Source organism: Symsagittifera roscoffensis, chromosome 7 (assembly GCF_963678635.1).
Source record: "Symsagittifera roscoffensis chromosome 7, txSymRosc1.1, whole genome shotgun sequence".
Lineage (NCBI taxonomy): Eukaryota > Metazoa > Xenacoelomorpha > Acoela > Convolutidae > Symsagittifera > Symsagittifera roscoffensis.
Genome location: NC_087068.1, coordinates 21136087 through 21148834, shown reverse-complemented (window position 1 = coordinate 21148834; position 12748 = coordinate 21136087). Strand labels below are relative to the sequence as shown.

The 12748-nt window shown below is 34.5% G+C and overlaps 1 protein-coding gene across 1 annotated transcript in view; it reads right to left on the bottom strand.

Moving 5' to 3' along the window:
• Positions 1-859: 859 nt before the first annotated feature.
• The window catches only part of LOC134851948 (E3 ubiquitin-protein ligase rnf213-alpha-like), a gene marked incomplete at its 5' end in the record, with an annotated part of 191973 nt that continues 180084 nt past the window's right edge, over positions 860-12748 (bottom strand). The window contains 3 exon segments of the mRNA XM_063868223.1: positions 860-1606; positions 1896-2154; positions 5879-6056. Coding sequence (XP_063724293.1) covers positions 1477-1606; positions 1896-2154; positions 5879-6056 — 567 coding nt within the window.

The following is a 12748-nucleotide window of genomic DNA, read 5'->3' as shown; positions in this document are numbered from 1 at the left end:
CTTCATGTTATTCTCTTGTTTGCCAAAATACTAACCGGAAAAGTTGACATAGACTGGCGTAGTCAAGTAACCATCACAGACATCGGTACCCGAAGAACACAAGCAAAACGAAATTTTGCCTGCTAACAAATACGTCTGAAGAAGTGTGAATCCGATTACTGGTTTCGAGCTTGCCGTCTGGCGAACCTTTTTAACGATTACTTCAAATTTGACATAATCTTTAATCCAGGATGCAAAATTAAACTGCTGGAAGTTTATACAAAGTTCTTCAAAACCCGCTACAACGAATCAGATTCATGCACTTGGCGGATATTATGTGGCTGCAACAACTGTAGATATTTGAAGAAACTAAACTTTAACAACTGAAGCACGAACGTTGAACGTCCCAGTCACTGGGTTTTATGCGAACCCTTGGGTTAGTCCTAAATTCTTTGTTATTATTATTATGATTATTATTATGGGCTACTTGTATAGCAACCGACTATCCTTGTTCAATTTAAGAATTATCTTTAAGCTCTTTCGTTCTCAAAATTTTTTGATAGGTTAAAAACTTTTTAATCAAATCAACTATATATTCAAACAATCTGAAAATTTACAATTTACTATACAAATGTTTTTTTTTATGTATATATTGTTAGTATACAATTACGTTTCACTTTACAATAGAAGTAGAGGAATATGCTAGTAGAAAACAAACCAGCCGAATTATAAACCAGACTGATCGTACCACGGCAAAGCCCTGAATATTTCGACTGCCCTTTAAATAGTCTCGGATAGTTGTTGGTAAAATAAAAATTGGCAAAACTATGAATTTTACGCTAACAAAATTTAAAAAATTAGGTTTTGCAATTTGAGTCGCGTATGGATTACTAAAACCAATAATCTGCCTGAATTCAATTTCGAACGACTTTGTAGTGCACCCCATTATACTAACCTGTCATTAGTATGTCCAAAACTGCTCGCTTTATAATACGGCACTACAAAATCGTTATAAACTGAATTAAGGCAGCTAATTGGTTTTTATTAACACGAGCATTTATGGACATACTCTTGGCAGGTTAGTAAAGTGATGTGCACACTCGTTTGGCCCATGCAGATCAAGAGATCAACGGATAAGAGTTTTGTAAGTGTTCTGAATAAAAATAACCACCCCGAGCATATATATTCCTCTTTTTTCTTCTTCTAAAATCGGAGCAAAAAGCTATCATATAAAGCATTGGAATGTGCGTTATTGTTCTATAATTGTTATGTTCTACTTAGGTAACAGTTACAATAGTCACGCAAGTTTTATTCATTTAAGTAATAGTTCGGCTGGGTTATTTACTCAGCGCTTTTGGTTGGTTTATACTTCGGTCGGTAAATATTTGAGACACTATATCTGTTTTTTTTTTTCAGATTAATTGTGCAGATATCGTTCAAGTTAACTCAGAAGATGAAACAGAAGATGATTTAATAGCAAATGTGATTCCCTTATTTTCAGTTTATGCTTTCGATCAGATGCTTGACGATGTCTTCGGCGTATCTGAGTTGACACCACTCTGGTAGATCCAAACTGGCGAGTTCTTCGTCCTCTAAGTACCATGCCTCGAAGCACTGCGTTACAATACTGAAACAGATCAATTTTGAGCTACATTCATAAGCGTTTTTTGTTAACGTTTTTAATTACCTCAAACAATACAAATAATTTATTAAATCATTCCTCATGATGGTTTTTCTACAATCAACCATTTTTCGATAAGCTTTCAAACATTCAATTATCGTTTCCAACTTTTTCCCCCAAAACTAATTTCTAGCGGTTTCAGCTAGAAATTTCAGTCGGTTTTCGAGCAAACTTATTGAGTTAGATTTATATGACGCTTAGTTAGCATTCTTGATAAAAAGTTTCAATGCCTTACTGGTAATCTGGCTTCATTAAATCAGGGACATCTAAATACAGAACTATCATTTCGTTCAAGTAAGTCAGCAACAAATATTTCTCCTTGCTCGACAATTTGTTCAGGGCTTTTTTCTGAGGCGAGTCGAGTTTATCTCTGTATTCGGGTAGCATCCCTTGATAGGGTTCTTCGCCCCTGTGTTCCAGCATTAGTGTCGTTCGCTGTAGAGCCAGTGCTTGCCAGAGAAACACACACGACTCAAGTCTGATGTCTCTGATTCCTAAACCAAGTTGCATCGGTTAACTAAAAGAAGACCGGCATGGTCTTTGTGTCTTCATTTAAATACAGTTTGTGTTCTCGTGCTGAACAATTTCTTCGGCGTGTAGGTAGTTGAGGCATGATTATTTAACCGAATTTGAGTTTGAGTAATGGATACAGCTTCTGCTTTCGGTTCTGTACGCTAATTGACTTGCATATATAACACGAGTGGCGGGCCAGTAGCATACCACTTGCTTATTTTGTTCAAATTTTCATGGCGTCAAAGTAGTTGCTTAGTTTACTCCAATGTTTTTCAAAATAGGTCTTTTAGCATACTCTTTTTTTCATTTTGCGAGAAAATATTAGTTAGCACGTACACAAATAAAAATTTACCCCCAGATATACCTCAGAAATATACCCATCTGTAGCCATACTACCCAAGCTCGATTTTTTGGCTGTGCCCAAACTCGATTTTTTGGAAATTTTAGTACAATCATGACTGCTCGCATATCATGACTGCCCTTTGATTGGTCTCAAACAATTTTTGGCAAAGGAAATTTTTGGCTATGCCTTGATGCTCGAAATGAAATGTTTCCAAAAAATATGCTTTTATTAGGAACAAGACTACTCGTACATCAGGGCAAATCCTTGAATGATCCGACTTCACTTTAAGGCTAAATAAAAAAATTGGTTCAATAATTGACGTAATCAAAAAAAAAACAATTTTTTCTTTATCTTATCCCCACACGCTATGCCAAACACAAAGCGTGCATTAAGCGTCTTGTTTTGCTTTAATGGAATGATGGATTGAATTGCGAGTCTCAAATCAATTTTGAAGGCATCAAATTGCCGCTTAATATATCGAGCGTTTATTATTTTAAATTGCACGTAAATTATCTCACATTTGCCTAACTATCCGCTTTCAAATCCACGTAACTTTGCAAAAAAAGATAACAGGTAAATTATATTTTGTTAAATTTGAGCACAGGACAACAATATTTTTCAGATGGCAAAAAATTTTGTCAAAATTGCTTAGTTAAAAAATATAATACTGACTACCCCAAGCATAAATATTCCGCACTCTCTTCGAAAGTCGGAACAACATGACTGCACGTAAATCAGGTCGAAACCATGGATGTTTCAGCTGCCCTAACTGGTTTCGAATACTTTCTGGCAAAAAAAAAGAAAATTATTAAGTGCTAGTTTTAGCCGTATAGGAAACTATATGTTCAAAACTAAATGTTTATATTTAATTCAAAACTAACAAACAATTCTTCACGCTAAAAGAAATCAAAACCAGACAAAATGATTTTAAAATAAAACTGATTTAAATATTTTTGTCATCTCTGATATTTGTTTCCTGACTATTAACTTTTTTGGGGTCGTCTAATTTGCTTTTTGTCTAAACTCCTGTCGCCCGTAAATTCTTCATTCACATAAATTGTTATGCCGATCACCGAATTTGATCTAATGGAGAAAATCAACCCAAGCTAAAATATAGTTTAATTTTTTCGGGTGTTTTAGCAACAAGTGTAACATGATAAAATTTTGGTACGATCTCCGTTGTTTGAAAATAAACACTGTATGCGAGTTGAAAACTGAAAACTCGGAACAACCAGACTGCTTGTAGCATAGCGAAACCCAGATTTTCTGATTGCTTTTCAAATTATATGAACTAGTTTTTCTTTTATAAAGTTGATAAATAAAACAAGGCTGTTAAAATCAGGGCGACGCCCCGAATATTGCACTGCCCTTTAAAGTCTTATTCAGTAGTGTTCAATTTAAATGAAAATGATGAAAATTTTAAAAAATAATAAAACCTTGTTTAAAAAAGTCTTTTTTTTTCCTGAAAATCATCCACCACATGCTTAAGTAAAAAGTGATATATTTAGCTCAAATTGTTCTATCAACTAGAATACATAAGATGCCTCAACTCCATTTGAAACAATTTCTTACGCACTAATAGCCCGAAATACACAGCGTGTTATTTGTCCCAAATTGGCCAAGTCTTCAAGCCCTTGAAGATTCAGGCCCGGTAAAATATCTTTTTCAATTTGAGCCTAAGGACAACAATGTCATTCCGATGATAGAAAGTTAGGCCAAAATGGCTAGTTAAAAATCTAAATTGATCCGGAGAAAAAAACTTCGCCGAGAACAAATAATTTGTCATTTTTTTTGAAGTAGTCGGAACAAAAGCAAATATTCGGTCAATTGAGTATGTGCGTTATTTGCTACTTTAATAAAGTACAAAAATGATGTGATGTCTTCATAATTTTGTTAATTTAATAATATTTCATCTAAATTCAAGTTTACCGGAGTTTGAACGCATTTGAGTTTGTTTAAGGCTACGACTCAGGTGTAAATGACGTTTTTACTTTTCACTTAAAAAGCACTTAAACTGCACCAGCGGTGCCAGACAAAATTATTGGAAAAGGGTACTCGTTTAGAAGTAGGGTCCCGCCGTTTTTGATGATCCCCATTCGAAAGCTTGCTTAGAAGTATGGTCTCGCCAGACCAATTGAGTTATACTTAAAACACTTAAATACTTCAAGTAGAAAACAAAAAGAAAACTTGTAAACATTTTTTCGTTAAATTTGCCCCTAAAGTTTTCTTCAAAATTAAATTATCACACAGAGGCGAAGCAAATATTTTATCACACAAAAATTTCAAAAAAACCAGATCTATAGATAAGGCTAGTTTTAGAACAAAAACGAAACAAGACAATAGACTGGGAAATAATCATCAAAAGAAAACTTATCAAGCGGTAACAAAGCCGAAAAAATAAATAATTTTAAGACTAATAAAAAGTTAGTCTTATTAAGTACCCCTCACCGTGAAATAAAAAGACCCCCTCACCGTCAAAACATATACATAGCTCGTGAAACGGCGTATTATGATGCGAATAAGCCGGTGTAATATAGGCCGAAACCTATCAAGACGAAAAAAAATAGGAAATCAAAAAACACAGAAAAGACTCAGAAGTTATTAAGTCCGCCTCACCCTCAAAACACAGACACGCACATACACACTTTTTTCGCCCATCGAAAGGCGCAATATGCTACTATTAAATGGATATAATACAGGCCGAAACTTATCAAATTGAAAAAGAAAAAACAAAAAAGCTGTTGTCATGCAAAAGAAAAAACAAAAAAAAAACAAAGAAAAAACAAAACAAAGAAAAAAGAAAAAAATTGTTGTCATGAAAAACCTAAACTATAATTTCTATCAAGTTTTTTAGCATTTGTGCGATTCAGAGTTGAGTATAGAAATTAGGTTTCCCATGAAACTACTCGAAACCAGGCCACTAAGCCGACATAAAATAAGGCGAAGCCTAATAAGCCAAAAAAGGACAAAATTTTTTAAAAAAAAATGCATCGAGTTGGAAAAATCATAAGCAACATCAACAGCAAATGTTGAAAAGGACAGATAATTAAAAAAACAAACTGAACCATGCTGAATATTTGCAGCCGAGATGAGTAAGATTTGCAAAGAGGTGAAGGAGTCTAGAAAGGAGTCCTGTGGACAAAGTTGTTCTTGGGAAAAAAATTCACTAATTGCAATACAAAACAGAAATTACTTATGAAAATTTTTCAGTATGAATTTTATATCGGACCGTTGCTAGTTTTTCTGGATCATACTTCTACACGAGGTTTATAACGGGACCACACTTCTGAACGAGGACCTAGAAAAGATAGCCACGATATAGCAGATCTCAGTCTATAAAAAAGTATTTCTCATTTGCAAACCTGACATTGCCTCTATATTGATGTTCTCGAGGAATTGACCGATGGTTTGCTTGGGGTCGTCTGTTCTATTCTCGTCCAGGTACTTCATCAGGAGCACCAGTTGTCGCAGCATCTTGCACACTTCTGGCATGTCTGTATACCTGCTTTGGATCTTCTTCTTCTCACTAGGGGCCAATTTCTTCACGAAAAAACTACCATTAGAGCTTCTTTCAAAGCGATAACAAAATTTTACTGCGGTTGCTTACCAGATTTTAAAAAGAAAACATACAGTTTGTTACCTAACGCTCGAGCCCACCCGAAAAGAAGGAAAGATTAATTAAATTCGATTAAGTTAAAAACTTTCAGTTAGACACAGTAGTGTATTTAGGTAGGGAAAACCTACATCCTTGGGAGCTCAATCCATTCACCACCCGTAGAGCTCCCTTTTAGTATTGTTTTACGACATCTGTTTTAAATTACAAAATTCTTTGATTCCTCGCCAATAAAAACCTTTTTTGGAGCGCGCCAAACCTTCCAAAATTGCTTGAAAATGTCCTGTTTTTCTTCAAGTTCACCTGCGGTGGAAAAAACTTTCTGAAGATACGACTTTTGATCTGTATAGTGTTTTTAACCTGGCCGACATAGAAAAAAAGGTTGGCAAAAAAATTCGCACCCCTCTCGAGAAAGTTTTATATCAGGGCCTGTCTCGACGATACTAAAAGAACTAGAGCGTGATACTGCTACGGAGTTTTTTTTGTTCTGACCATTGAAAATAGGGAGAAGCTTTGTATTAGCTTTGTATTTTCTTTGCGTTTTAGTTTTTTCTTTTTTTTTCCACGCAAAACCAGATACCGCATATAATTGTCGGAATGGGTCAAGGGATATATGATATTAAAGCTCTTTCAGTCGTGATGAAGATGCAACAGATCTTTTGATTACAACATGCTGAAAAAAACGACACCAATTTGAAAAAAAAATGTATTCTTTAAGACTGTGGTCGGAACATTCTGAGCTATTTGCGCAGTAACCAGCTATCCTTGTTTTCATTTAGATTTTATTTATGGAACACTGATGGATTCCATGATGGATTCTTCTTCTCAGATTGATGAAAACTTACAAGGTTTGCGTATTGGGTTCCTAATAGATAAGGCACCAGCTGAACCTGAAATTTTTTAAGTTTGTATTGTGATTATCTCATCTATGCGATCAACGCAATGTGCGGTCTAGGAACATACTTTTTTATTATCATACCGGCTCACAAGCATACAAAACATAGCCAACTGAAAGTTCGAAAAGAGAAATTAACGCAAGAAAACGGAAAAAACTGACTTTGGAAGAAAAAAATAGATGGCCCTACAGCTCTTTGAGTTTGTAAAACAATTTATGATGTACTTTTTGTTGAAATTAACCCAATTTGAGAAAACTGGATCGATAGGCAAAATTTTTATTTCGCTGGTAAACCTGATAAGTAATTTCCATTATCGAAATGAAAAGTCGATCACGTTTTTTGATCTTTACCTTTTGCAGTTCGATAATGGAGTTTGCTTTCCTTTTAACAATAGAAACACACTGAAGTCGAAAAAAAATCACGAAAAATCCAAAATAAAAAAAAATCAGCAAGACCTATATCAGAGTACTCATTACGTTCAATACTCTTAACTAGAGTGTTGCTGGAACAGCATTCAACAAACAGCATGGACAACAAAAGAGTGACAGCCGAAGTCGCGCTCATGTTTTGCGAGTTTTGCCAAGAAGCATTTTGTGAGATAAGGATGCTCTATGTCATCGACGATATCGCCAAAATAATTTTGGGTTTACTTTAAATATCGCTGATCAATCTTTCGGGCAAAAAAGAAAAAATTTGAACGCGTTTTTCCTTCAAGTTGGATTGACTTAAGATAAACGTGAAAAAAGCAAGTTGCTTACAATTATATCGAAATAAATAGGGCGTTTTTTTGCAAAACTATTACTAAACATTGACCCTAAACCAGTGTAATCTTCGGCGGCGCTTAGTTGATCAAAACTTACAAATATCGGATAAAATTGGCAAAAACGGAAGTAATATGAAGGCATAAAAGATTTTATGGTTTAGTCCTCAAAAACATTTTTATGATAGCCACAAAATTGTCGCTTTTGCTCCATCAAAGAAAAGATACAGTTTGTTACCTAACGCTAAAGCCCACCCGAAGAGAAGGAAAGATTAGTTAAATTCACTTTAAAAAACTCAATTAGACACAGTAGTGTGTTTAGGGAGGGAGAACCTACATCCTTGGGGGCTCAATTCATTAACCACCCATAGAGCTCCCTTTAAGTTTTATTTTACCGACATCTGTTTTAAATTACAAAATTCTTTGATTCATCGCCAATAAAAACCTTTTTTGGAGCGCGCCAAACCTTCCAAAATTGCTTGAAAATTTCATTTCGACTTGTTTTTCTTCAAGTTCACTTGCGGTGGAAAAATTTTTCTTAAGATACGACTTCTGATCTGTATAGTGTTTTTAACCTGGCCGACATAGAAAAAAAATTTGGCAAAAAAATTCGCACCCCTCTCGAGAAAGTTTTATATCAGGGCCTGTCTCGACGATACTAAAAGAACTAGAGCGTGATACTGCTACGGAGTTTTTTTGTTCTGACCATTGAAAATAGGGAGAAGCTTTGTATTAGCTTTGTATTGTCTTTGCGTTTTAGTTTTTTCTTTTTTTTCCACGCAAAACCAGATACCGCATATAATTGTCGGAATGGGTCGAGGGATATATGATATTAAAGCTCTTTCAGTCGTGATGAAGATGCACCAGATCTTTTGATTACAACATGCTGAAAAAAAACGACACCAATTTGAAAAAAAAAAATGTATTCTTTAAGACTGTGGTTGGAACATTCTGTGCTATTTGCGCAGTAACCAGCTATCCTTGTTTTCATTTAGTTTTTAATTATGGAGCACTGATGGATTCCATGATGGATTCTTCTTTTCAGATTGATGAAAAATTTACGAAGTTTGCGTATTGGGTTCCTGATAGATAAGGCACCAGCTGAACCTGAAATTTTTTAAGTTTGTATGGTGACTATCTCATCTATGCGATCAACGCGATGTGCGGTCTAGGAACATACATTTTTATTATCATACCGGCTCACAAGCATACAAAACATAGCCAACTGACAGTTCGAAAAGAGAAGTTAACGCAAGAAAACGGAAAAAACTGACTTTGGAAGAAAAAAATAGATGGCCCTACAGCTCTTTGAGTTTGTAAAACAATTTATGATGTACTTTTTTGTTGAAATTAACCCAATATGAGAAAACTGGATCAATAGGCAAAATTTTTATTTCGCTGGTAAACCTGATAAGTAATTTCCATTATCGAAATGAAAAGTTGATCACGTTTTTTGATCTTTACATTTTGCAGTTCGATAATGGAGTTTGCTTTCCTTTTAACAATAGAAATACACTGAAGTCGAAAAAAAATCACGAAAAATCCAAAATGAAAAAAAAATCACGAAAAATCCAAAATAAAAAAAAATCAGCAAGACCTATATCAGAGTACTCATTACGTTCAATACTCTTAACTAGAGTGTTGCTGGAACAGCATTTTCAACAAACAGCATGGACAACAAAAGAGTGACAGCCGAAGTCGCGCTCATGTTTTGCGAGTTTTGCCAAGAAGCATTTTGTGAGATAAGGATGCTCTATGTCATCGACGATATCGCCAAAAAAACATTGGGTTTACTTTAAATATCGCTGATCAATCTTTCGGGCAAAAAAGAAAAAATTTGAACGCGTTTTTCCTTCGAGTTGGATTGACTTAAGATAAACGTGAAAAAAGCAAGTTGCTTAGAATTATATCGAAATAAATAGGGCGTTTTTTTGCAAAACTATTACTAAACATTGACCCTAAACCAGTGTAATTTTCGGCGGCGTTTAGTTGATCAAAACTTACAAATATTGGATAAAATTGGCAAAACCGGAAGTAATATGAAGGCATAAAAGATTTTATGGTTTAATCCTCAAAAAATTGTTTATGATAGCCACAAAATTGTCGCTTTTGCTCCATCAAAGAAAAGATACAGTTTGTTACCTAACGCTAAAGCCCACCCGAAGAGAAGGAAAGATTAGTTAAATTCACTTTAAAAAATTCAATTAGACACAGTAGTGTGTTTAGGGAGGGAGAACCTACATCCTTGGGGGCTCAATTCATTAACCACCCATAGAGCTCCCTTTAAGTATTATTTTACCGACATCTGTTTTAAATAACAAAATCCTTTGATTCATCGCCAATAAAAACCTTTTTTGGAGCGCGCCAAACCTTCCAAAATTGCTTGAAAATGTCATTTCGACCTGTTTTTTGTCAAGTTCACTTGTGGTGAAAAAATTTTTCTTAAGATACGACTTTTGATCTGTATAGTGTTTTTAACCTGGCCGACATAGAAAAAAAAAGGTTGGCAAAAAGTTTGCACCCCTTTCGAGAAAGTTTTATATCAGCGCCTGTCTCGACGATACTAAAAAAATTAGAGCGTGATACTGCTACGGAGTTTTTTTGTTCTGACCATTGAAAATAGGGAGAAGCTTTGTATTAGCTTTGTATTTGCTTTGTGTTTTATTTTTTTTATTTTTTTTCCACGCAAAACCAGATACCGCATATAATTGTCGGAATGGGTCGAGGGATATATCATATTAAAACTCTTTCAGTCATGATGAAGATGCAACAGACTTTTCGATTACAACATGCTGAAAAAAAACGACACCAACTTGAAAAAAAAATGTATTCTTTAAGACTGTGGTCGGAACATTCTGAGCTATTTGCGCAGTAACCAGCTATCCTTGTTTTCATTTAGATTTTATTTATGGAACACTGATGGATTCCATGATGGATTTTTCTTCTCAGAGTGATGAAAATTTACGAAGTTTGCGTATTGGGTTCCTAATAGATAAGGAACCAGCTGAACCTGAAATTTTTTTAGTTTGTATTGTGACTATCTCATCTATGCGATCAACGCAATGTGCGGTCTAGGAACAAACAATTTTATTATCACACCCGCTCACAAGCATACAAAACATAGCCAACTGACAGTTCGAAAAGAGAAGTTAATGCAAGAAAACCGGAAAAAAACTGACTTTGTAGAAAAAAATAGATGGCCCTACAGCTCCTTGAGTTTGTAAAACAATTTATGATGTATTTTTTTTTGTTGAAATTAACCCAATTTGAGAAAACTGGATCGATAGGCAAAATTTTTATTTCGCTGGTAAACCTGATAATTAATTTCCATTATCCAAATGAAAAGTCGATCACGTTTTTTGATCTTTACCTGTTGCTGTTCGATAATGGAGTTTGCCTTCCTTTTAACAATGGAAATACACTGAAGTCAAAAAAAAATCACAAAAAATCCAAAATGAAAAAAAAATCAGCAAGACCTATATCAGAGTACTCATTACGTTCATTACTCTTATCTAGAGTACTGTTGGAACAGCATTCAACAAACAGCATGGAAACAAAAGAGTGACAGCCGAAGTCGCGCTCATGTTTTGCGAGTTTTGCCAAGAAGCATTTTGTGAGATAAGGATGTTCTATGTCATCGACAATATCGCCAAAAAACTTTTGGGTTTACTTTAAGTATCGCTGATCAATCTTTCGGGCAAAAAAGAAAAAACTTTGAACGCGTTTTTCCTTCGAGTTAGGTTGAATTAAGATAAAAGTGAAAAAAAAGTAAGTTGCTTAGAATTATATCGAAATAAATAGGGCGTTTTTTTTTGCAAAAACTGTTACTAAACATTGACCGTAAGCCAGTGTAATTTTCGGCGGCGCTTAGTTGATCAAAACCTACGAATATCGGATAAAATTGGCGAAAAACGGAAGTAATATGAAAGCATAAAAGATTTTATGGTTTAGTCCTCAAAAACATTTTTATGATAGCCACAAAAATGTCGCTTTTGCTCCATCAAAAGCAGTTTGAAAACTTGTCTGAAAAATTTTAGGCATATGTTTCTAGATTTTTTTTCTTTGTTTCTAGATTAACTTTGGTGCCTATGTAAATTTTGGAGTTTCTCAGATTTTGAAGTTTTTTAAATTTAAATCAGCAATTGAACATTAACACAGTTCTCTGCCGCTATAACGAAAGACTCTCAAGACTTCAGGTTACCATGAAAGAGTGATATACTCTTCAAGACTCCAATTTATCATGAAAGAGTGATATAGTTTTAATAAACTAATTTTAAGAAGAATTATAGATTAACAGAAGTGGGCATAAATCTCATTGTTTTTTCTTTTGAACCAAAACCAAAACTATAATTAAGGCTTCAAGTTTAACAAAAATTTGAATATTAAACGATAGAAATGCTGCCATAATAAAGATTGAGGATATCACTGGTATACTAATTTCTGTCTAACTAATATAAAACATAGCCATACGTCATATAGGAAAGAATCAATGAACGCAAATAAACAGAAAAAAACACTGATTTTTTTTGCAAAAACTTGGAAAGAAAAAGTATTTGCCTTTATAGCCTTCTGAACTTCAAAAACAATTCCTGATCAAAATTTTTTTGATAAAAATTACCCAATTTGAGAAAACTAAAACCTACAGATAAGCATCACACCCTCCCTACCTTGGGCAGTTTTTCTCGGTTTTCGGTAGCAATAGACGCACACCCCTGGCAAATTTGACTGAATGAGCATGGCAGCTTAGGTAGCTTGTAGATGAAAATTACGCCCTTCGGGCGCAATTATAATGCTCAGAAAAAAGTGGGCTTAACAATCAGATGCTCCTCTACTGGTCTAAAAACTGTTAATAAAGAGATGGCTGTAAAGCTCTTTAAATTTCTGGAAGAATTGATGGTTGACACTTTTGATAAAAAATTACTCAATCTGAGAAAACTAGAATAATAGGTAGAGCTTTTAGTCC